Source organism: Talaromyces stipitatus, genomic scaffold (genome assembly GCF_000003125.1).
Source record: "Talaromyces stipitatus ATCC 10500 scf_1105507295523 genomic scaffold, whole genome shotgun sequence".
Classification (NCBI taxonomy): Eukaryota; Fungi; Ascomycota; class Eurotiomycetes; order Eurotiales; family Trichocomaceae; genus Talaromyces; species Talaromyces stipitatus.
The window spans coordinates 3,380,981-3,402,994 of NW_002990113.1; the positions used below are offsets into that span (position 1 = coordinate 3,380,981).

A 22,014-nucleotide genomic window follows, 5' to 3' on the forward strand; every position below is an offset into this window, starting at 1 on the left:
ATACGACGCATGGTCCTCATGCGGTTTTGCAAACGGGTTTAGCTGCGCTTTTGGTTACCCCGTCTACGATCAGCCTGGTCAGGCAGGAGCACTAGTACCGTAATGCCAATACGCCCTTAGTCAGCTAGATCTCCGATGACATAAAACACAATACCAGGACATTACCAAAATTACAGTAGGCAAAACCTCCCACAACCGCCGCAGCCCAACCAAAGCTCTGCCCATCGTAATTTACAGTACCCGCCCTATACGCTAAGCTCAGTAACCTAAACCACCACCGCCAATTTCCAGCTTAAACTCAGCAAACTGACCTGGCCATTCCAAACCTCGCTTTCCTAAACTTTACAACCCCATCCTCGTCAAACTTCTCACATCCCAACCTCACCTACTCATTTCTCTTTTCTTGATACCCGTCTGGCTCAAGTATAAACTTCAGAGTGCCAATTTCTCTTCTTTGTGATCTTTTTCTCTCGCAGTCGATACAGCCTGTTGATTTTCCTATCGCCTCCCTTCTGTTGCCTCTGCCCACAAGACACCTTGGAAGCAGTTATCGAACAACACATATACAATCATTTATCGCGAAGACATCTATATCCATCTCGATCGTCAAAGAGTGGTCGAGTTTATCAGGCAGCCACCTACTTCGCATCATCATGAACAGTTTGGTGGCTACGCCTCCTGTTCCTCCACACTTTTACGAACATTCTCGCTTCTCTCCTTCACGTTCCAGTAAGAACACTTTTGACAATTTCTGGCATCAATTATATTAACTGGCAATAGTGTCTACACCAGCACAGCAGAGTAGCAACCGAAAACGCAAGGCCGAAGACGATGGCAACGATGTCGATATCCGCATGTCCGCTTCTCCTACCAACTCTCCAGCTTTTACTCCACGTCCTTTGCCGAATCGCCAGATGAAACGTTCCCGTCCAAATGTATCCGGTCGGCCTTTATCATTACCCAGACTTCTCGAGACGTTAGATACGGATGCTTTACGGTCGGTGCTACAGGCAGTCTGCCAGCGTCACCCAGAGCTAGGTGACGAGGTCGTTCACACTGCTCCACGCCCGAGCGTGTCGTCAACGCTGCAAGTACTTCGAAATTATCAGTCGACTTTACAAACATCGATTCCCTTGGGAAGCGGCGAGTACCTTTCCGACTATGCATATAACCGAGTGAAGCAACACCTTTTCAACTTACTCGATGCTCTCAGCGATTTCACACCACATTTCCTGCCTCCCAACGAATCACAGACATCGGTTTCCCTTACTTATCTTGACGGGGCAACGGATATTATACATAGTTTGCCGAAATGGCAGACACCACGACATAACATCGGCCGTGACTCAGCCTACGAGGAAATTTGCAAGGCTTGGGTACTGGTTATTCGTGAAGCCGCCAAACGTGGCGGAGGTATACAACTACAATACGGAGGCTGGGATCAGAAACTAGCGAAACACAACGAGACTTCCGGTGGCAAATTGCAAGACGCAATCAATGAGCTACAGAACAGCCTGGGTTGGATGGGTTCATCTGCGTTGCCGGGTGTTGGTGCAGCCGGTACACAAGGAGGTGATCAAACCTCCATCCGCGAACAGCTCCTATCTGGAACATATGGTATGGGCATGCCTCTGAAAGTTGGACCCTGGTAGACAACAGAACATAGTTCATCATGATCTGGATCTTTTCTTTCTTTCTTTGCTGTCGATACGCTTTCGATATTACGGCCTACAAACTTTTATTACGACACGACACATAATGATACCTGCATCAGTCCTAGAGAGTTCGTGAAACCCACCGGCGTTACCAGTTTTAAAGCTCTTCTTGATATTTGATTCCGGAGTTGAAGTGAGATGGATTTGGATAGGGTTGATAAAGCTATAAAGCGGAGGCAAACTTAACAAGGTTTGCTATCATTTGTCTTATCAACAGATACTTCTTCATATTTCTTATATTTGCTCCAAAAGACATACTACATTCCTGTCCCTTTTCTTTTTTCCCCTCGACATTCTCATTCTTTCACTTGCTTGATTCCTTTGCTTTTTACTTCCTACCTAACAGTTAAGGAGTTATTGGCTACGAGTGTCTTTTTCTTTTTCTTTGTTTACAAATCGATTCATCATGCACATCATCCATATATCACTACATGTCATTCATTGTCGGCATTTCTGCCAGTATTATAAGCGGGCATTTTATTCGTCTCGCTGTTATCGACTAGGAAGAATATATTATAAATAGGTCCAACTTTTTATTTTTTTTTATGAGTAATAGTTTACCGGTATATACAAGAGTAGAAAATGTATGATGAGCCTTGACATCAGCTTGGTTGCCTGCAGATTCTACCAACCTTTATATGCGCAGTTTTACCTGCTTCTACCTAGTATTCTCCCTCCTCTTTTCAGCATCTTCGATAACAGCAAGGATCCTAATAGTTGACCAACATCACGTTTAACTTTCTAGGGAAAGCCAGGAAACCCTCTCATGAAACTTAGAGGTTGAATACTAACATATGAGATTTTGAGCAGTTCGACGCGCCATCATCAACAGTTACACAGCAGACAGTAACCGAATCGATCTATCAGGGACACCATACTTAGAGGATCCTACAAAGGACCCTGAAATAGAAGCTACCTCAACACCCCAAGTGCGGTTTGTTCTCAACCGGCCGGGCTATGTACTACCTCATAAGAGAAATACCTGACCCATATTTCCCAAGGTCACCTTGATGATGACGGGACGGAAACAAAAATCCCATATGAAACGCATGTTTCTACGAATTGCAAAATGTGATATACCGAGGGATAACCAGCTCAAAAGCAAGCATTTACGCGCTAACGAGGGCGCTGTGAGTTGCAATGAATGGCTTGTGGGAATGGCTCATCCTGATGAGACTAGCTACCTCGTATCACCTGAAGGTAAGGAAGCTATTGAAAACAAGACAATGAGAGAAATGGAGGGCCCTACGAATCAGCACTAGCTAAGCACCATATTCGATTCTGGTTCTTTGTTGGCTTGGGCCAAAATGGGAAGTGGTATATTGGGCTGTCACTTTCCCTTAAAAATGATGGGTGATTATGATGATGATGATAATGGTGAGGTAGGATGCTTGATTTGAGTGATTAAATTGCACCTCTTCATTGGTGGACGAATCGAACCCGTAACAGGCTGAGGCCTTAATGATGATTGGAAGTATCTCACCTATATAGGGAAGTACTAGATCCGACTAAAAGGCATAAAGAAGGTTAAGAGATCTGTTAAGAATGGAATGATTTCAAAGCAACAGATCTCATACCAGCATTGAATAAACTCTGACTTCCTATAACACGAACCTACACACTTGTCTACTCAGCTCGTCAGAGGGAATCCATGGATGCCCTCCAAGTCTGACCAAATGAAATCTTTAGGACTCCTTGAAAATCATTTCTGGTATATTGCATCTATAAGGAAGACCTATAGGTTTCTAAGTCTGGTGAGGAAGAGGTCTGGATATTTATTACGATATATACATGTATTACCGTGCTAGCTTAATGAAGTTAGTAGCTCCTATAACCATTAACAAAATTAACATAAAATACGGTATTATCAGTACCATATTTCACATAGCCCTAATAACCCGATCTAGACATCCTAACAATCTCTTCTGATGACACCCATCAGAAAGTAATGCTCGAAAAAATCTAGTCAGTCTTCCTGTTCACTAGGTTTTTGTCCATAAACAAAATGCACCAATGTATAAATATGGCATGATCGATCCTTGAGTATCTTTCGCACTTCTCCCAACAACGCCTCTACTTCTTCCTTGGGCCATTTCAGAACATTTGTATACAGACGTAGACTGTACGACGTCACGCCCTCAAACATGTGGAGTTGTTGATAACGGCCTAGTTCTTTGAGCTTCGGGTCTTTTGGCCATGTGTTGAACGGTAGCTGCAATCCCGATACGTTAGATAGAAAATAAAAATATGGAGTGATTAAAAGGGGAGGGATAATAACCGGAAACACAACACCCTGCACATTCTGAAATCCAGCATTTCTCATCTTATCCGACCACGTCCTAACAGTCCTCATATTCTTCCCAAATGTGCGCGCAGCTCGATGTAAATTCTCAGACCACCTCACCCACGCAGCAGCCTTTTGTCGCGAGTCATCATCACAGAAACAATTCAATTCGATAGTTTGGAATTCCGCCCATCCACCAGGTTTGAGGTTTTTGTAGCATTGCGTAAAGAGGCGGTCAAAGTCTTGGACCATGCCTTCCATTTCGCGGCCGTGGATGAAGTCGAATTTGGTAGAGTAGGCCCATTCGCTTTCGTAGTCGTCTACTTCGAAGCAGAGGTTTGGTGGGACCCTTTTCATTATTAGTCAATACCCTTTAACCTTTAACAGTCAGTTTGTCTTACCATGAGGGTTGTATAGGACTGAGGTCATTGCCTGCTTCATGATTAGTGGTGGCTATGCTGGGGAGGCATAAATCCTACCTAGGACAGAAGCATTCGGATGTTCACTACAATGATTAGTACAACAAAAGCCGTCATCAGTATATTCAGACACATACTCTGCAAAATCAATTGCCCAAATTCCTACCTAAATTAGTATTCAGGATCTCGAAGCGTTTGGCTCAAACATACCAGTTCCAGTACCGAGATCAAGCACCCGTTGCGGATCATGTATTGGAGAAAGATACAGTTTACCGCCGGTGAGCATTAGATAAATATGATGAGCGAGATCCATTCGAGCTTGTTCATTTTCGTCGTTTGGCTATGCACATTATCGTCAAGAGATGCTGGGTAAAAGCTTAAAAAAACCTACCAAGACATGTTGCCCTTCTCTGAAGGCATGATATCTTCGACCATTCTAAAGAATTAGATATTCGAACGGACCTTCGTAGCAGATTTCATACCTCATATCTAGAAAAAAAAATTCAATATCAGTGTAATGACAATAATATTAATGGGTCTGGGCCTACTTGTAATTTCTCACGCTTGTCGAAATAGACGACGTATAGCTTTCATCTCCAATACTATTTCATATGTGTTAGTTCCTCATCTGATATGATACAACTACCTAGGTATATTTTAACATACGAGCCATGAAATGCAGAATCCGAGTCACTTGAATTGCGATCCTACTCCCATTGATCATCAGTACATTCATCTTCTTCATGCATTGGGGTCGGGTAATAATATTCTGACGTACATCAGCCTCGATATTCCCTTGAAGGTTCGACGGTTGAGGGTTCTCAGGAACAAGAACCGTAGGTAAAGGTGAAGCCTCCATATTTGAATAAGTGGCAGGAGTATTCCAGTCAGAGGAAGATGGAGCTTGAGCACGGTCGATTCAATCCATCAATTATATATTCTTTATGTGCTAATTAGCTTTTCACTTTACCAAAGTGCATACTTAGGTATAGAGTTGCAAGGTAAAAAATAAGGTCTGCTCCGTCCTCCCACCAACTCGGTCAACATGTAGGGAACAGTTCATATGCAACATGAACATGTAACAAGCAATCGGGGAGTTCTTTCAGTCCCACCTTTTCAGAGATGTATAATCTCGCCGGAAGAACAGGTAGGACGACACTGGTCGATGATGCTCTCAAAGAGAACGAGGACGAATAGTCAAGCTGCAAAAAGAAAAGAGGAATGGAGGTCGAGAATTAAATTGGGCGCTTGGGAAGATCCTACGGAATTGGTTGATGGTTAAAGATTGCGTCTGTAGCCCTAACTGCTATGCTCTTACCTAAGACTTCTCATAACAAATCGACGACATATTTAATTAACTAATATAAATGCGTACGTATATACAATTTTTCTGTCATTATGTGTCGATCTAGACAGCGTTACCTACATACCGGGTCGTGCTACGTATGTCATGTATGTCAAATATCATGCAGGCGATATAAACAGCCAACCATCTTGCTTAATGCCTCGGAATACTGTATGGTCACTGGGATCACCACTGTCAGGAATTGTTTTACGTGTTCCAATGCATGACCTGACGCAAAGTAGGGGGGAAAAAAAAGAAAAAGTATGTGCGAATTTTGCTGGTCCACAGAGTTGCAAAGGCACCTAGCCGTACGGAGATCAAGTTTTCACCAGTTAAATGTATATTTTTTTGTTTCTTAAACAGTGGTTTAGAAAAGCTTGAAATTTAGCTTTCTTTACTTAGCTAGGTTTGTTGTAGGTATTGCTTGAATGAAAGAGCAGCATCTAAATGCTTGTGGCCGAAATGTGTAAAGATACTAAACAGACAGCACACAACTGACTTCTATGTATGCCTGAGAGCCAGGCTAAAAAAGAACAGACCGGTTGTACGCACTAAAAATATTTCATCTTTCAATGCTGTAAGCTGTACCGAGGTTCATCTCTCGTGGCGTGAAAGTGGAGAGAAACAGACTCAAAAATTCGTACTTTGACATGCGTGGCACGCTAAAAAGACGACAGCTCCTCCATACCTTGTATCAGAATGCTTTAGTTAATGCAGGGATAATGAAGAAATCAGAGCCTCTATTGCTTGATCGCACGGAGGTCAGTGACCGGTTCTTATTTTTGGGTTTGTCCCGTGCTTTTCTTTTTTCACATCACGTTTCTTTGTCTTCGTATAGGATCTCGGGCTCATATAGAAGATAAGAGCTTGCTGTCTATATAAGTGAAGGTCTAGCTCGATAAATATATCTGTTAGAAGAGAATAGAGAGATCTGCGTAGTACACTTCTTTTTCAATGTTGAATATCTTAACCAATCCGGAAAGGTTTGATACCCTACTCTGACCGACATTTCCGAAACGACTCTCGTATATGAAAACGATAGAACGATGATGTACAACTCAGTCAATGCAGTGCACCAGCTTAGTCGTCAAGTCCAATTGAGACTCGTCTATCACTCTATCTAAATAGGTTTCGATGATGTACTACTCAGATTGTTAGGTTTCGGATGATACCGGCCTGCCAAAATTGACCAATAATCAAAACCCTGAAATAGAAAGTTCATTGGATGATAGAACAATGTAGAGCACGCAAAAAAGTAGATAGTTGCAGTTGAAACCACGTAAAAGTCTCAAAATTTGGATTGAAGCCCGGTGAGATGGATAAGTTAAGCAGAGGTCAAAGCGACCTATATAAACATATCATATGTGCATATATGTACGAAGACTGACAATAATCAAGCAAAAACACTGCTTAGAATGGGATTCATTATAGGAATGTGGATTATAATGGACTGCATGAACTGGGGTATCCCTTCCTGGACACGTAGTGATGATCTAGCCCTAACACTAGGGTTCCCCTTCCATTATTATTGCGAGTGTACGGCAAACTTTCAAGAGGATCAATAAACTTGTCATTATCTATGCAAGATAATGCATACATCCAACGCAAATATCAGGAATTCTGATCTTTGAGAGTCTTTTGATCAGCCCTGCGTCAACTTCTAGTTATGTCATTCGGAATGAAATCGTTGGACCTGTGGCCAACCCATGGATCAATAATAATATAGCAAACTCAATGTACTCTTCAGCTAGAAAAATCGCTGCGCATTCGATCACCCGTCCAAAATCAAGGCGGAACGCCGCAAGCATGAAGACTAAATGATTGCCTTCCTGGCTATTCTCAAAAACCAAGTTGCATCAGCCCACCCTCCTTTGTCGCCGGCTCTCTCTACCGGACCTGTAGCCTCATCGCGATCAACAACACCATCCGAGTCATCATCAATAGACTCACCTTTGACTATTGTTGCAGAAGCCGGCTCAAACGCAACAATAGCATGACGGCTAGACTCTTCCGCAGACGCAGGAGCTGGTGATGTGGAAACTTCTTCTTCTATACCAAACAATGTCCAGCTAACAAATTGGTCAACCCATGTTCCAAGACCGAATCCTCGCTCACGGGTCAGCCGCTGAAACTCCCTCTCGTCCATTTCATCGTCCGACTCGGATTCCGAATCATAGAATGATGAGCCGGATAGATTATCCTCGTAGTCATCGTCGTAATCCTCAAGATTACGACCATTAATAGAAGCAATTTCAGCACGGATACGTGCATCCACAAAGTCCGGAAGCGTTGCATGATAGCTTCCCATGCTAGATTTGCGCGAATGCCTAGATGCACCACCACTCTCTACATCCATTGACGTCATGCCGAAATCTGCACGACTGGCATATCTACTATGCTCGCGGGACCTCGATGGTCGTCGCGATAGTGCTGCGGGCGTTGACACAGCGGATGACCGTGCAGATCGAAAAGGTGTGCTCCTCCCACGTCGATGATGTCGGGTTATCCGAATCACATCCGGCTCTGCTTCAGCCACCAAGCTAGTAGAACTCTCCCTTTTGACTAGCCAACTCTGCCCCTTCTCTTCCCTGGTTGATGAAGTGAGCGCAAGGCCCGCTCGGAGCAGCCATTCCGAATCTTGAGATTTTCTTCTTCCCGTAGACGACGAAGAGCCAGGTGTGTGTGATCCGGACTTTGATGCACCGGTCTGAGCCTGTTGATGATGTATTCCTCTTCGAGCGCCTAGACTCCGGAGATCCGTGTCACTGAGTGTGTGATTGGAGCTCTTACTGCGCCTATGGTGTCGCGTTCGAGAACTGGCGCGTGAATGGGATAGAATCGGTGGAGTGTTGGGAACTGATGAACTAGAAAGATATGAGGTGGACTGTCCATGGGCGGATTGGAAGTAGTCATCTTGTTCCGGTAAATCGTCGATTGGGAATCGCGGTGTAAGTGGTGCTAGCGAGATGTGGTTTAGAGCTGGATGTGAGCGTCTGGACCTGAAAGGGCTATGGGAGGATGGTCGATAGCTCTATACATAGGATCTGTTAGTACTGCACATCACGAGGGTAGATGCCACTTACCTCCATAATATAATCAAACAGCGACCCCCCAGATTTCTCTAATTATATACTGTATCGATAATAGAGCCAGATTTGAGAGAATTGTCTGGGGAAAGAAGCGTTGATGTAGTTGACGAGGTCTAAGCGGGAGCGAATCACATGCCAATGCGGAGTCGGTCCAAGTCGGGTGTTTAACTATTGATCAGCCAACATCACCTCATCATCTCCAATGTTTCATGATGTGCAACGATACATTCGACATGCGATTATCAGGACAAATCTTGGAGAAGTAAGACTAGATTGTCATATCAACATTGGCATTGTCTGACCAACTATCGCCTATCGCCTGCTTATGACGTATTATTCTACAGGATGTCACCAACAACGCAATCTCTAAATCAGCTACAACACATAAACTGCTTGAGCCTCTGATTCTTGCGGTGATTCCATGCACTATGCCACTTCATATTTGCTGGTGTCCACAAATTCTGCAAGACATCATAATCCATAAAGCAGGAGCAGGCCGAGAATGGCCCATCTCGAGCTGTCCTAACAACATTCGCACGCACGTTTTCTTCTCTCAAATGATTGCCCTGCCTCATTGCCATCCCATGCCCATTGCAAGACATTGTGTTCCTTGACTCTTTGGAATTCAATAAGGTAGTAGGACATGCCAAGGATTTGCCGTCCTCGCTCCATCAGATCACGGGGAGACGTGAATCAGTAAATGAGGTTGCCGTGGGGGTGTTTCAAGTCAAAGTCTTCTTCAGGAAGGCCGTGAAATTGGAGTTTGCGAGCGCCTTCAGCCATTTTGACAACTATTCTGGCAGCATATGAGTGTTCACCGACAAATTCCGTCAAGGATTCCGAGGCTGTAGCAGGCAAGTAAATTTTATGCTGCAAGATCGTTGACTGTTCCCGTGATCTGCTCCCGGTGAGCAGGCACAGCTTCTGTAACAAGCTAGAGATACGGTGTCTTTGTTCTCCCATCAAGTAGCGTTTGAATGATGGTCTGCGCAATCCAAGCGGGGGCATCTGTAAGTCCGCGGGCATTCGCAAGGACAGCCACTCCGCTTCGAGAATCTGGGAAGAGATATACGGCAGAAATGGCTCCAGGGACCTTACCCTGATGGTAGATGATGAGCCGTGAACCTGTATCCGATAGTAGGCATGCTTTTCATAATCTGGGGTGTTAGACCTATGAACCCCAGCTTGCTTGGTAGCTGGGTTTGGATCCAACCCAAACCAAGTGTACGTTCATTGAGTGATTCGCGTTGAGGGGGGAAGAACGTATGACCGGTCAATATTGTGGACAGCTGCCTCAGAGGCGACTGTGTTTCTTCTGCATCCGTGGCGCCATTCATCTTTTGTGCTGCATCATTCAATATCTCTCGATAGAAAGTGAGAAGATCGTCGATAGAGCTCCATATGCTGCCTGATGCAATCAAATGCGATCTTTCGAAATATAATGGCCACGTATTCGCAACCGCCGACCAATCCTCTGTAACAAACTATTTCTTGGCCGCGTACGGACGCTGCCGTCGATCAAATTCGACCCCAGTCTGTTCCAAACCAAGCGGCTGATTGATATACCTTTCAAATAGATTGCTATAGCTCTTGCTCGTAGCGCGACTCATCGCTTGACTGGCCAAGCCGTAGCCAAGATCATTATATTGCATACATACTTGACCGGAATGGCCCTACCTGTGGAGGACTGGCATACGCAGCTACGAGTTCCGTATTACTCAAAAGAGGCTGCACATGGAAATAAAGCGAGTCTCCTCCCGCGATTCCAGTCCAATGCGACAAGAGACCAGTGACATTAGTGAGATTCTCGACTTCTGGATGCCCGCTAGGAAACTCTAATAGGACGTCACGGATCAGCGAGTCCCAGTCTACGACTCCTTTAGCAACGAGGCTACCGTAGATGGTAGCCGTGAATGCCTTGGATAGAGATCTAATGGGATCAATCGTATCACTTGTTGCAGGCAGTTTCTGCTCAAGGTCTCGGTATCCGATCGAACGACGGAAAATGATCTCATTTTCATGGAAAACTCCAATCGAAACTCCGGTAACACCAGATATGTCCACTATCTGTGTTTATAACGGAGTGAGTGCGGTAAGGGCTGCTGTGAGGTTTCGCGTTGCGCCTCCCAGTGAGAAACTAGGTTGTTCATTGTTATACCCTGTCGTTTGTAGGGATGGTCAGTTGAAGGTACTCCTGAAATGAATGACAGAAAACCAACAAGAGAATGTTCTCCTTAGATTGTTGCCAAAAGCCATGTCCAGCGTATATGACGGATAAACGAAGCTGCGAGCCTCAACACGCAAATCAATGCCGTCTACGAGAATACCACCTCCTGCAGTGTAAACCTTACGGTGTTGGAGCGAACTCAAGCTTTTCATAAGCCCTTTTGTGCCTCTATGTTGTTGTTCAGATGGAGCAGAATCGAGATTGGGTGACGTGGTGATGAGAGCAACGGTTAGCAGCATCCATATGGCACCTGGTTATGGTACACCCAAATTTCCACATGCACCATCGTCTTGCATAGATCGGATATGGACTGTCGTTCGTCTTATGTCTCGACGTTCGCTTCAAGGCTGGCAAGATCAGATTGCAGTCAATACAAGCACGGGTACTCGTCGAAATCTACTACATGATGTAATTATCCGCAGAGTTTGCAACAGTCGGCAGGGCGTTCTCTGCTCATCTTGCTTCTGACAGTCAATAATGCTGGTTACTGGGCATGTCTAATCGGAGTGGGCGTATTCGGCTTTAGTCATCCATGTGAATAGCTCCTGATTGGACTGAGTTGGGAATGCGATGGACTAGTCTATAGAGTACGGTTTCGGATGTAGCACATGTCGTACTCAAACTTTTATCGTAGAGATGTAACTACTCAATCTTTCCCTTGTTAACGACAAATCCCTCCAGTGCTGAGATAGCAGCCCACAGCCGATTCTCGGCTTCAGGGAACACCAATGAGCGATGGCTGTAGAAAACCTCATCGCTGACCTCTTCTGGGTGACGAGGAAGACAATGCATAAACTTCCAATTTTTCTTTGCGCCTCCTCGCTTCGCAAGCTCAGATGTAATTTGGAAACCCTCAAAGGCCTTCATTCGCTTGACAGCTTCCTCCTCTTGACCCATAGATACCCATGTATCCGTGACTAGGATATCGGCATCCTTGACGGCTTCTTCGGGAACATTCGTCTGGATAAGCTGTCCTGGTGACTTTACTCCTGCTCCCGCCTGCTTGATGATCTCAACCATAGTAGACGGTATCTCGTACCCCTTTGGCGTAGCCACAGCGAGATCAACACCCATCTTAGCGGCCGCAATAGCCATGTCAAACAAGACATTATTTGCATCCCCAACCCAAGCAATCTTCAATCCTTCCATGCCCAAACTACTCAATCCCGTAGTGGAACGTGGAGTGAAATTCTCATGAATGGTCAAAAAATCGGCAATAGTCTGCAATGGATGAAATGAGTCGCACAAAGCATTGATAACGGGAACTGTAGAATGCTTCGCCAAATCCGCCACATCCTGATGTTTATTAACCCGAGCAACAATGCAAGACACCATTGACGACACTACGAGGGCTGTATCGTATAACGACTCATTGACCCCCAATTGGATATCATCTTTGCCCAAAAACATGGGCTGACCACCCAATTGAGCTACAGCACCTTCAGTCGAGACTCGGGTTCGGGTGCTTCGTTTACTAAACATCATTGCTACCGTCTTGCCGGATAATGCGCCTAGCAGATTGCGTGGCACAGAGCCGCTCTTGATGGTCTTTTTGTGTGAGGAGGCATTGCGAACAAGGGCTGTGAATTCGGCGGGAGTGAGGTCCGCAATTGAGAGGAAATGTCGAGGAGCAAATGGTGAAACTGGTGGTGTGGTGGCTGTGGCCGAGCTGTATGTTCGTCGTAGTATAGAGCTTCGTGGTTTGGCTTGGGTGAATCTAGGTGCGAGTCCAGAACGGACTGCCCCAACGTTGAGACTGGAAGCCATAATGACGAGTGTAGCACCAAAGTACAGTAAGAGAGAAACGTGGAGCAATCAATTGATTGAGTAGAAGCTGACAATGAAAGGAAACGAGAAGTCAATGGCAAGAAGAAGTTAATAAAGAAATGTTCACGATAAGTAGTCATCGTCCTGAGTCACCGGTGTCGCTCGCTTACCTAACCCATTAGACTAAGCTGTGATTGGTTGGAACTAGGAATATCTCCTAAACCCAAAACGTCATCCCCGGATTATGTCTTCATGGTTTCAATCTCCAAGAGGTAGGATATTTGACCGAGTCTATCCGTTAGTAAAGCATTGATTAATCGAATATAAATCACTGAATGGGAAAGAGATAGAGCTTTTCTCTATGTATCATGAAGCTCTCGTGTGACAGATAAATCACGTGACTTTTATCCCGATATGGTCTAGCTCCGATCGAGTGTCTTGAAGTTGTTTCGCAGTGCAAACAGCAACTCCAATCTACATCACTATCTCACCATCATATTAGTTCATGAATATATATCGGTCTGGGGGGTGATATTCTGCGGTTATGCGTTGAACGCTGTTACAATCTGTCAGGGCATCATTGAATGCCGAAATCATCTTCATGATGGCTGACGACAGTACAGCCCCGCTCTTGAGCAGGGCCTCCACGGATTCACGAGACACCTCATATTCACACAAGCAGCACCAGCAGCAACGACCAGATTCACCATCCTTCCAACTAAGCTCCGAATCAACACCCCTCCTTCGACATGAAGATGCATATGGGATATCCTATGGTACAGAAAACCGAAGACGTTCATCAGCATCGGTGTCCTCTAACCCGCTATGGCCTATTGAAGATCCTAGCAAGCGTCCACGATATCGTCAATGGCCTATCGTTATTGCGATAACAACTCTACTGGCCGCTGTTATTCTGACGCTGGTGTTTGGGTTTGCGGCTCCATCTGCAGTCAAGCAATATGCACAAGAAGCGGCGGTCTTCAAACCTCAGAGGATCTCCTTGGACTCGGCGACATCCGAAGGCATATCCATAAGGGTTCAAGGGGAGTTTTCTCTCGACGGTTCGCGGGTGAGACAACCTCTCGTACGAGGTACCGGCAGGTTTGCAACATGGATTGCCAAGGAGGTCGAGACTGGTAAAACGGAAGTCGATGTCTATTTACCTGAATATGATAATGCCCTTCTTGGCCGTGCTTTCCTTCCAGCTATCAAGGTGGATATTAGAGAGGGTCATTCAAACAGTATCGACATCGTAGCAGGCTTGCAGTCAGGTGATGTGGCCGGTATTCGCCAGGTTGCGGATGATTGGATGAATGGTCGGCTTGCCCGACTCCGTGTACAAGGTACAGCGGACGTGAATATAAGATCAGGGATACTAAAGTTCGGTAGCCAGGCTATAACTGCTGACTTAGCCCTTACTGGTAAATCTTCGTCACCCTCGATCACCAGTTTCGTTTATTGACCAGACTATAGAAAAGGATATCCCTGCCCTACCATCTTTCAGCATAGACAAACTTAATGTGCATGAAAATCCATGGAACCCCAAAGACCCTGGAATCGCTGTGGAAGTTGCAGTTAGCATCTCGAACGATTATGCCTTATCTGTGGTTATACCTCCTTTGGGGTTTGACATTCTTCTTCCGAACTGTATACCGACCGATCCGCATATTCTGGTCGCTAAGGTGACTACGGAGACAGTCAACGTACAGCCAGCGGCTCCTGCAATCGTTGATGTTAGCGGTCTTGTTCGGCGACTACCATCGGAATTGACGAGGGTCTGTCCAGGAAAGAAAGATTCACCTCTTGATTTGATCATTTCGGCTTATCTCAAAGAACATAAGACCGTTATCTACGTACGAGGCGGTAATCCTCCTTCGGCATCGACACCCGGGTGGATGGTAGATCTGCTCAAGAGTGTTACTATTCCAGTACCCGTGACCGGCCACGATTTCGGTCAACTTATCAAGAACTTTTCCATGACGGACGTCCATTTCTCTCTGCCAGACCCCGTTGCAGAACCAAATTCACCCGAGGCCCAACCGAAAATTTCTGCAATGGTCAAAGTCATGGTTGAATTGCCAGAGGAAATGAACTTTGACGTGGACATTCCCCACGTACGAGCGAACGTTGGCGTCTATTATGAAGACGATAAATTTGGTATCCTTGACCTGAGCGAATGGCAGCCTTCCAATGCATCCCGAATTGATGACCCGGATAGCACTCGTCCGCTGTTATTGGTCAGCTTTGAAATCAAAGACGGCCCTCTACAAGTCACCGACAACGATGTTTTCTCTCAAGTCGTACAGTCAATACTATTCGGCAACGATCCAGTTGAGCTAGATTTGCAGGCGCTCGTGGATGGAGAAATAGCTACAACGTTGGGCCAGTTCATTATACATGATATCCCAGCTCAAGGGAGCATAAATGTCAAACGTGGGCTGTTCTCCTAGGCTATCAAACTACACGAAAATCCAAAGACACTAATGATTGGTTCTTTTTGTGCTCAATAGCGCCGTTCGGAAGCCGCCCCATTGGAAGCTTGATAAAACCGAGAGTTGAATCATTTGAGATATTACATACGACACAATCGACAATCTCTTTGCAAGCTACGGTTAATTTCAGCAATCCTACGCCGTATTCTGCAAGTATACCCTATATTGATTGCTTGATGCTATATAACGGAACCGCTCTGGCACATGTGACGGGGCGGTCTTTGTCGGTCGTGCCGGGGGATAATATTGGAGTTGTTTTCGAGGCTTTATGGAGTCCATTGGCTGCCGGTGCTGATATTGGTGTCATTGCAGGTCGGGAGCTTCTTTCGAACTACATCTCTGGTAATCCGTCACCTCTTTCGTGTTCATGGACTTACTACTAACCATGCTTCTATAGGCCTGAATACCACAGTCACACTACAAGCCCATGAAGGTTCTCTGCCTGGATTGCCCGATCTTGGGAAGGCATTATCAGGGATCTCAGTGAACGTCAGCGTTCCGAAGTTGGGGACACCTGGAGATGGTCAGGGTGATGATGATGACGATGAAGGCAGTCCACACTTCATCAAGGATGCAACAGTATGATCTCCTTTTAGTTTTCCCCACTTATCTGGAATATTTTATCTAACGTTGCTCATATAGTTGCATCTATGGTCCTCCACGGCCGTCTTCACACTCACATCTCCTCTCCGCCATTCAACCCTATATATCGACAAAATAGACGCAACAGCATTTTACAACCATACCGAACCTATCGGACGAATAGACTATGAGTTGCCCTTTGCAGTTCCTCCCGGCGATTCAGAGACACCTAGACTCCCTGTTGCTCTTGATCTTGGCGGTGTTGGATATGATGCCGTTCGGAGAGCATTGGGGGGTACATTGATGATGGATGCAAAGGCCAAAGTTGGCGTTACGTTGAGCGAGTATTCGACCACTGTGTTTTATCAGGGTAGAGGAATTGGTGCGAAGGTTCGCATTTAGCATTTTTACGCTTAGCGGTTTGCTATACTTTTGTCCTCTATTTTGCTGTTTTACAACACTGTACATAATGGGAGTAGGGCGCTCTTGTCTACTCCGTTTTGGTAACCTGGGAAAGACGCGTTCATATGACAACTAGAAATATTTTTTCTCCACTAGATACAATGAGAAAAACTCAATTACTATTGAAATACCCTCCGGAAGAATACACTCAACCCATACTCCTGATACAAGCGACTCACGGAATAATCTTAACCAGGAGGCAAAGTGCTGGCATCGACAACGTCAGCGGCTTCCTTCTCGACTTCTTCAGTAACTTCAGTAAGCGGTGAGCGAGTCAAGGCCATCAATCCGGTTCTGGTTGATTCCAAGATACCGAAAGGACCGACGAGTTTGAGGAAGGAGTCGATACGGGATGGTTTGGCGGATCTGTTACGGTTAGTTCTAAAGAATATCAAAAAGAGACAATGGGAGAGAGGAATACGTACACCTCGACAATACAGTTATTCGTACTAATATCCAAAACCTTACCACCAAATTGGTGCGTAAGACGAGTAATAGCATCAAGATGCTCATGCTTATGTCTCAGAGCTTGCGAAGCGGGGATGTTTCGAGGATGGAAATGGGAATCCTCAATCGTAACACCAGCTTCACCATTCTCTGCGCCCGCGGCATCATCAGATGTCATTTCACGATGGTGCTTGAGCAATTCCTCAAATGCTTCGGGACCCAAAGTGCTGATTTTGGCGAGCAAGAGTTCACGCTGCACGAGAGGTGCTTCAGTGTAATCCAACACAGCCCAGACGGGGACCAAATCGTCCAGTTGGCGACGAGCTTGTTCAACGACTCCGTCCAATCCGCGAAGCACGATGGTCATGCGTGAGAGATCTGCGACCTCGGTGTTGCAGACAACAAGAGAGTCGATGTTGAACCCACGAGCGGCCAGAATACCAGAGACACGGGACAGGACACCAGGTTCGTTTTGAACGAGGCAGTTCAAGATATGCCGTTTGGGCGGGTTTGTGGACGGCAGCGGTGTCTCATATAGGATTGATGATACGGCTGCTGGAGCATCCCATTGAGGTGCATTGTCGGAAACGGGGAGTTTCAGAGGCGAGCGACGGTGCATGGCCTTGTAGGCCAATGCAGACGTAGAGCTACTAGTTGACCGTCTTCCATTGCGAGCAAAGAATGATGTGGCCGATGATTTTGCGGCGGAGGTGGTTGTCGAGGCTGATATCGCAGGTGCAGCAGCCACTGGCTTGGCCAGGGCACGGCGAAAAGCCATTGTGAAGTCTTTGCCAAATAGCTTCTCTCAGCGAAGAGATGAGAGAAGACAGAAAAAGATCAAATTGCTGATCTCGATCTCAACTGATAATTGAGACGAGTAGTTTTTGAAGATGGAGAAGGGAAAAAGAAGCTATCGCGGGAAAGAGTCATAACTTTGCTTGGTCTTCCGACTTCGGATCGCGGTACGTATTACTCGTACTGGCGGCGTATAGATTTCCGCTAATACTCCGCATTTTCTCTCCATACAATTTTGAATACGTGCCTGAGAACAGCCGACTCCATGGATTATATCTCATACGTACCTAAACTACTTTTTGGACTTAACTTCTACAGTAATCGCTATGTACAATGGTATGGTCAGCTCTTACATAGGTCGGTTATCGACAATGTGCAAAATTCGGTATTGATATCAGGTCGTAATTACAATACCGACTACGGGGAGGCCATCAGTAAGTCCGGTGACGAATCATATTGATTCACTAACTAATGCATCAGCTTCAGATCTTTGGAGGTCTTCAGATATGCTAGGGCTCTGTGCGAATGTATGTTTCAAGACTTATTTTATTATCTGGCGTTGAATGCAGTCTGGCAGAAGTGTAACCAAACTGACCAATCCAATCCATAGAAATTTCAAATGCAAGTTCGAATTGCGCTATGCCGTTTTAGTCTAGGCTTTCTTCTCACCCACGTAAAAGTTTCAACCTCTTCAAGTCTGGCCTTTTGCGACTCCATCGCCTTCGTCTAAATACCACTTTATTCATATTTTCCTGGAATCAGTAAGCCTTGGACACCGGTATAGCATGGCAGACGATGAACGCCGCGCAAAGCGATCTCGCTTTGATCAAACCGAACCTGAACCCCGTCGACAATCCCGTTTCGATCGCCGTTCACGATCTCCCGCCTCTCGTCACCCTGATTCGACTCGTCAGCGTAGTCCGTTGAGTAGAGAACCTCGCAGTCCAGGCGCTGAAGGTTCTGCTAGATCTTCGGCAGCACCAGATCCTACGGCGGCAGCAGGTGAGGAAATGCTATCCCTTTTGTTTGATTGTGTCGTGGGACTTGACTGACAGGTTGATGTATAGCTGCTGCCGCTGCTAAGATTAACGCGCAGTTACAGGCTAAGAAAGGAATCCAGCATGTTGACGTACCTCCTATCCGTTCGGTGAGATCTACACAGTCCCAACCGTCTAGCTGTCATCTAACTCTTCTATAGAGTGGAAGCCCCGCTGCTAAAACAGGCGTATCCGCCGACGGTGCTACCAAGCTCGATAACGATGTATACATTGCCGATGGAGATTATATCAAAGATATCGATGTGAATGGCCTGCGTAACCGCTATGCTCTCACCAGAGGCTCCACGCAGAGAATGGTAAATAAGCTCCTGTTATCATCTTGCTGATACTCCCAGAAATCCCCTTGGGCATAGCTCATTCATACATACTTTGCTCCAAGTTCACATATTACTGGCTACATTTGCTTGGATCTCGAAGCTTACCCAATTTAATTGTAGCATTTCCTTGCCCCTCTTTTGCATCTGCTGACCTCGGCTGCGTGATTATAGATTAAAGAAGAAACTGGCGCTGGTACGCGTTTACCCCCAAACAAATATGTTTTTTATATTTCAAAAATTGGATGTTTCAGACACATGCTTATTGGAATGATCAAGATGTCACGACCCGCGGTAGTTATTATCCGGATAGGTCTATGGCCACCCCGTCGGTAAGTTCAATGCACCCTTGTAACTATCCGGAATATTTTGATACTGACAGATTGTTCCGTGTTAGAACCCTCCTCTTTACCTCCACGTTACGAGCACCACCAGAGAAGGCCTCGATAAAGCCGTTGCAAAGATTGAGGAGCTCATGAAACAGGAATTGCCCAATTTGGTAGACGAACGCCGATTCCGTCGCCGGGAACAGCCTGAAGTGGAACGTGATGAATTTGGACGGGTATGTTACTATCAAACGTGAGATAATGCCTTGAATATACGATACTTATACCTGAATTAGAGGAAATGGCCCGAGGAACGCATTCCTATCGACCTCGAGCCAATCCCCGGCTTTAACTTGCGAGCCCAGGTTGTCGGTCAGGGCGGAGCATACGTGAAGCATATTCAACAAAAGACCGGCTGCAAAGTCCAGATCAAGGGACGTGGCTCCGGTTTTCGAGAGCATGGCACCGACCGGGAGAGCGACGAGCCTATGTATTTGCATGTTGCGTATGTGCTTGATTCCTTATTGTCACGTACTAGATATGTTGCGGAGCTAACTTTATAATCAGCGGCCCTGATCCCAATCAGGTGCAAGTTGCCAAAGAACTTTGTGAAGACTTGCTATCAAATGTCCGTGAGCAGTATCAACGGTTCAAGGAAAACCCTCCTCAACATGGATATGGCGGTTATGGTCAGCGCGGTGATCGTCACTATGGTGGAGGACACGGCGGTGGTGGCTACGGTGGTGGTTACGGCGGAGGTGGTTATCAACAGCATAACCAGCATCATCAACAGTCACCATCTGCTACTGCCTCAATGAGCCCTACGGGAGCAGCCACCCCAGCAGAAAGCACTGCCGGGACCACCAACACTGCTGATTACGCTGCTCAATATTCTCAATATTATAATGGCCAGGACCCATACGCAGCTTACGGAGGCTACCAGAACTACGTTGCTTATTACCAATACTACCAACAATGGGCCCAGCAACAGCAACAAGGAGGAGCTCCAGGGGCTCCTGGGGCACCAGACGCTACCGGTGCAGCACCTCCACCTCCCCCAGCTTCTGAAGTCCCACCACCACCACCTCCTGGAGCTGGATCAGGTTCACCTCCGCCGCCACCTCCCCCAGGTGGTGGAAGTTACAATGCTGTAGGCAATATTTAAATTCTCCTCTTGATATCATCTCACTAACGCAAGGTTCAACAGGTTCCACCCCCTCCAGGCTTGTAATCTTGTTTCAATGCCATCATCAGGAGCAATTTTCATACACAATGCGATATAACGTTTGTCCAGTAGCTTTTGTTCGTTTTTCATTACCAAGCCGGTCTCGAAAATGGATGTTTTCTTTAATTAATACCATTTCGCTTCGAGAGTGCGTGATGCACGGATACCAAACCATATAATACTCATTTTAAAACTAGTCTCGCGACAGGACTAGCCAATGTCAACTGACCTTCACCTCTCTGAAGTCATAACCACCCGAACTCCCATCAAAAAGTAGCCTGACCAAGATTCGACAAAAAGTTATTATCATTAAACGGCACATTCCCGGCACCAAAGTCAGTCGTATCAAGAGCCTGTTGCGCAACAGCCGGCAACTCCTCCCAAGAAATCAACGGCTGTAATCCACCCACAGTCGTCGTAAGTCCACAGGAATGATCAAGAGGCCATATACTCTCGTACTTGATCAGGGGTTGTGTTCCGGATAGAGTATATCCATCCGTAGAGCAGTCCCATTTACCGTGTGCAGAGGGACAGACAGCCAGAATGTTGCTGGCGCTGGTTGAAGTGCCCGAGGCGAGCCAGACGATGACTCCTTCCCAGTCGTGCCGGTGGCCGAGACCATCTGATGGCTCGTCCTTGGGCATGTACCACGAGTACATCACGGCGTAGTTGCCGTTGTAACTGGCGGCGCGACTGTATACTTGGCCGGTGCTGCTAGAGCATTGGCCGTCACTTGCGCCTGTAGGCTTGAGACCGGCACTAACAACGTTAGTAATGTATCTATGTATTTATAGAAAGCTATGTTCGAAACTCACTTGGTATTTCCTTCTGCATCAACGGCCGGAAACGGGACACATCCATTCACCACTTTGAGATAGGGCTTGTAAGCCAAATAGACCTCGCCAGTAATACCGCTAGGCACGGTTTGTGGAAATCCAACAACCTTATCACTATCGATCGTTCCTCGAGCGACAAGAGTAGATGTCTCTAGAAGAGGGGATGCGGATGCTACGGACGCGGCCAAAAGGGCCAAAGAAGTACGTCGAAAGAGTGCAACCATGTCTGTTATTTGCTTGGAATATGAACTGTGCTGCCTTTTTTTTTTTTTTTTTTTTTGCAAAACTTGTGTTGGATAGACGGTCTTATATAGACAGTATAATAGTTATTGCACACAGCAGTATGTCCAGGTGCTTGCCCCTTATGCCCTAAATATGAGTAGTAAACATGCGCTAGCAGTGCTTAATGAGCCATCGTCTGCATAATGCAGTAATTAAGAGCTAGTTAAATAATTTAAAGAAACATTTAGATTGAATATTGTCTATAATTATCCAATCGCACAAGGTTGCTAGCGCACACTCTCGGACGAGGTAACAGACGGATGCATAGATAGATTTGTTTAAACAAGCTGGATTCTTCATGTTTCATTGAGCGCGATGAATAGTCAATATCCTCGTTGAAACGTGCAGA

The 22,014-nt window shown here is 46.0% G+C and overlaps 8 protein-coding genes across 8 annotated transcripts, besides 2 other annotated features; 3 read left to right on the top strand and 5 right to left on the bottom strand.

Annotated features, from left to right (window-relative positions):
* Positions 1 to 352: 352 nt before the first annotated feature.
* TSTA_071710 (nuclear envelope protein Cut8) lies at positions 353 to 2,242 on the top strand. Its single transcript, XM_002341121.1, has 2 exons — positions 353 to 729; positions 781 to 2,242. Exons 1-2 carry the CDS (start codon positions 654 to 656, stop codon positions 1,650 to 1,652), a joined length of 948 nt encoding a protein of 315 aa, XP_002341162.1. The 5' UTR covers positions 353 to 653; the 3' UTR covers positions 1,653 to 2,242.
* An 819-nt stretch (positions 2,243 to 3,061) lies between these two features.
* Positions 3,062 to 3,096: a microsatellite.
* A 399-nt stretch (positions 3,097 to 3,495) lies between these two features.
* Positions 3,496 to 5,277, bottom strand: TSTA_071720 (methyltransferase LaeA-like, putative; the record flags this gene model as incomplete). Its single annotated transcript, XM_002341122.1, has 11 exons — positions 3,496 to 3,927; positions 3,994 to 4,348; positions 4,401 to 4,431; positions 4,479 to 4,504; positions 4,556 to 4,580; positions 4,629 to 4,758; positions 4,810 to 4,854; positions 4,901 to 4,907; positions 4,967 to 5,020; positions 5,085 to 5,125; positions 5,197 to 5,277. 11 exons carry the CDS (start codon positions 5,275 to 5,277, stop codon positions 3,682 to 3,684), a joined length of 1,041 nt encoding a protein of 346 aa, XP_002341163.1. The 3' UTR covers positions 3,496 to 3,681.
* Positions 5,278 to 7,175: 1,898 nt separating this feature from the next.
* TSTA_071730 (uncharacterized protein) lies at positions 7,176 to 8,907 on the bottom strand. Its single transcript, XM_002341123.1, has 2 exons — positions 8,847 to 8,907; positions 7,176 to 8,794 (listed from the first exon to the last, which is right to left on the bottom strand). The coding sequence occupies exons 1-2, from the start codon at positions 8,850 to 8,852 to the stop codon at positions 7,577 to 7,579; spliced, it is 1,224 nt and encodes a 407-aa protein (XP_002341164.1). The 5' UTR covers positions 8,853 to 8,907; the 3' UTR covers positions 7,176 to 7,576.
* A 638-nt stretch (positions 8,908 to 9,545) lies between these two features.
* TSTA_071740 (ornithine carbamoyltransferase) lies at positions 9,546 to 12,846 on the bottom strand (the record flags this gene model as incomplete). Its single annotated transcript, XM_002341124.1, has 5 exons — positions 9,546 to 9,750; positions 9,951 to 10,326; positions 10,511 to 10,915; positions 11,072 to 11,247; positions 11,726 to 12,846. 5 exons carry the CDS (start codon positions 12,844 to 12,846, stop codon positions 9,546 to 9,548), a joined length of 2,283 nt encoding a protein of 760 aa, XP_002341165.1.
* A 604-nt stretch (positions 12,847 to 13,450) lies between these two features.
* Positions 13,451 to 16,727, top strand: TSTA_071750 (uncharacterized protein; the record flags this gene model as incomplete). Its single annotated transcript, XM_002341125.1, has 5 exons — positions 13,451 to 14,267; positions 14,320 to 15,279; positions 15,357 to 15,680; positions 15,736 to 15,917; positions 15,981 to 16,727. The coding sequence occupies 5 exons, from the start codon at positions 13,451 to 13,453 to the stop codon at positions 16,320 to 16,322; spliced, it is 2,625 nt and encodes an 874-aa protein (XP_002341166.1). The 3' UTR covers positions 16,323 to 16,727.
* TSTA_071760 (mitochondrial acetolactate synthase small subunit, putative) lies at positions 16,020 to 17,721 on the bottom strand. Its single transcript, XM_002341126.1, has 2 exons — positions 16,808 to 17,721; positions 16,020 to 16,748 (listed from the first exon to the last, which is right to left on the bottom strand). The coding sequence occupies exons 1-2, from the start codon at positions 17,605 to 17,607 to the stop codon at positions 16,571 to 16,573; spliced, it is 978 nt and encodes a 325-aa protein (XP_002341167.1). The 5' UTR covers positions 17,608 to 17,721; the 3' UTR covers positions 16,020 to 16,570.
* A 610-nt stretch (positions 17,722 to 18,331) lies between these two features.
* TSTA_071770 (KH domain protein) lies at positions 18,332 to 20,615 on the top strand. The gene is made up of 9 exons (XM_002341127.1): positions 18,332 to 18,626; positions 18,692 to 18,771; positions 18,823 to 18,978; positions 19,171 to 19,192; positions 19,276 to 19,328; positions 19,394 to 19,558; positions 19,619 to 19,827; positions 19,890 to 20,472; positions 20,530 to 20,615. Exons 1-9 carry the CDS (start codon positions 18,410 to 18,412, stop codon positions 20,551 to 20,553), a joined length of 1,509 nt encoding a protein of 502 aa, XP_002341168.1. The 5' UTR covers positions 18,332 to 18,409; the 3' UTR covers positions 20,554 to 20,615.
* Positions 20,616 to 20,813: 198 nt separating this feature from the next.
* Positions 20,814 to 21,607, bottom strand: TSTA_071780 (NPP1 domain protein, putative; the record flags this gene model as incomplete). Its single annotated transcript, XM_002341128.1, has 2 exons — positions 20,814 to 21,306; positions 21,363 to 21,607. The coding sequence occupies 2 exons, from the start codon at positions 21,605 to 21,607 to the stop codon at positions 20,814 to 20,816; spliced, it is 738 nt and encodes a 245-aa protein (XP_002341169.1).
* Positions 21,608 to 21,642: 35 nt separating this feature from the next.
* Positions 21,643 to 21,663: a microsatellite.
* The last annotated feature ends 351 nt before the right edge of the window (positions 21,664 to 22,014 follow it).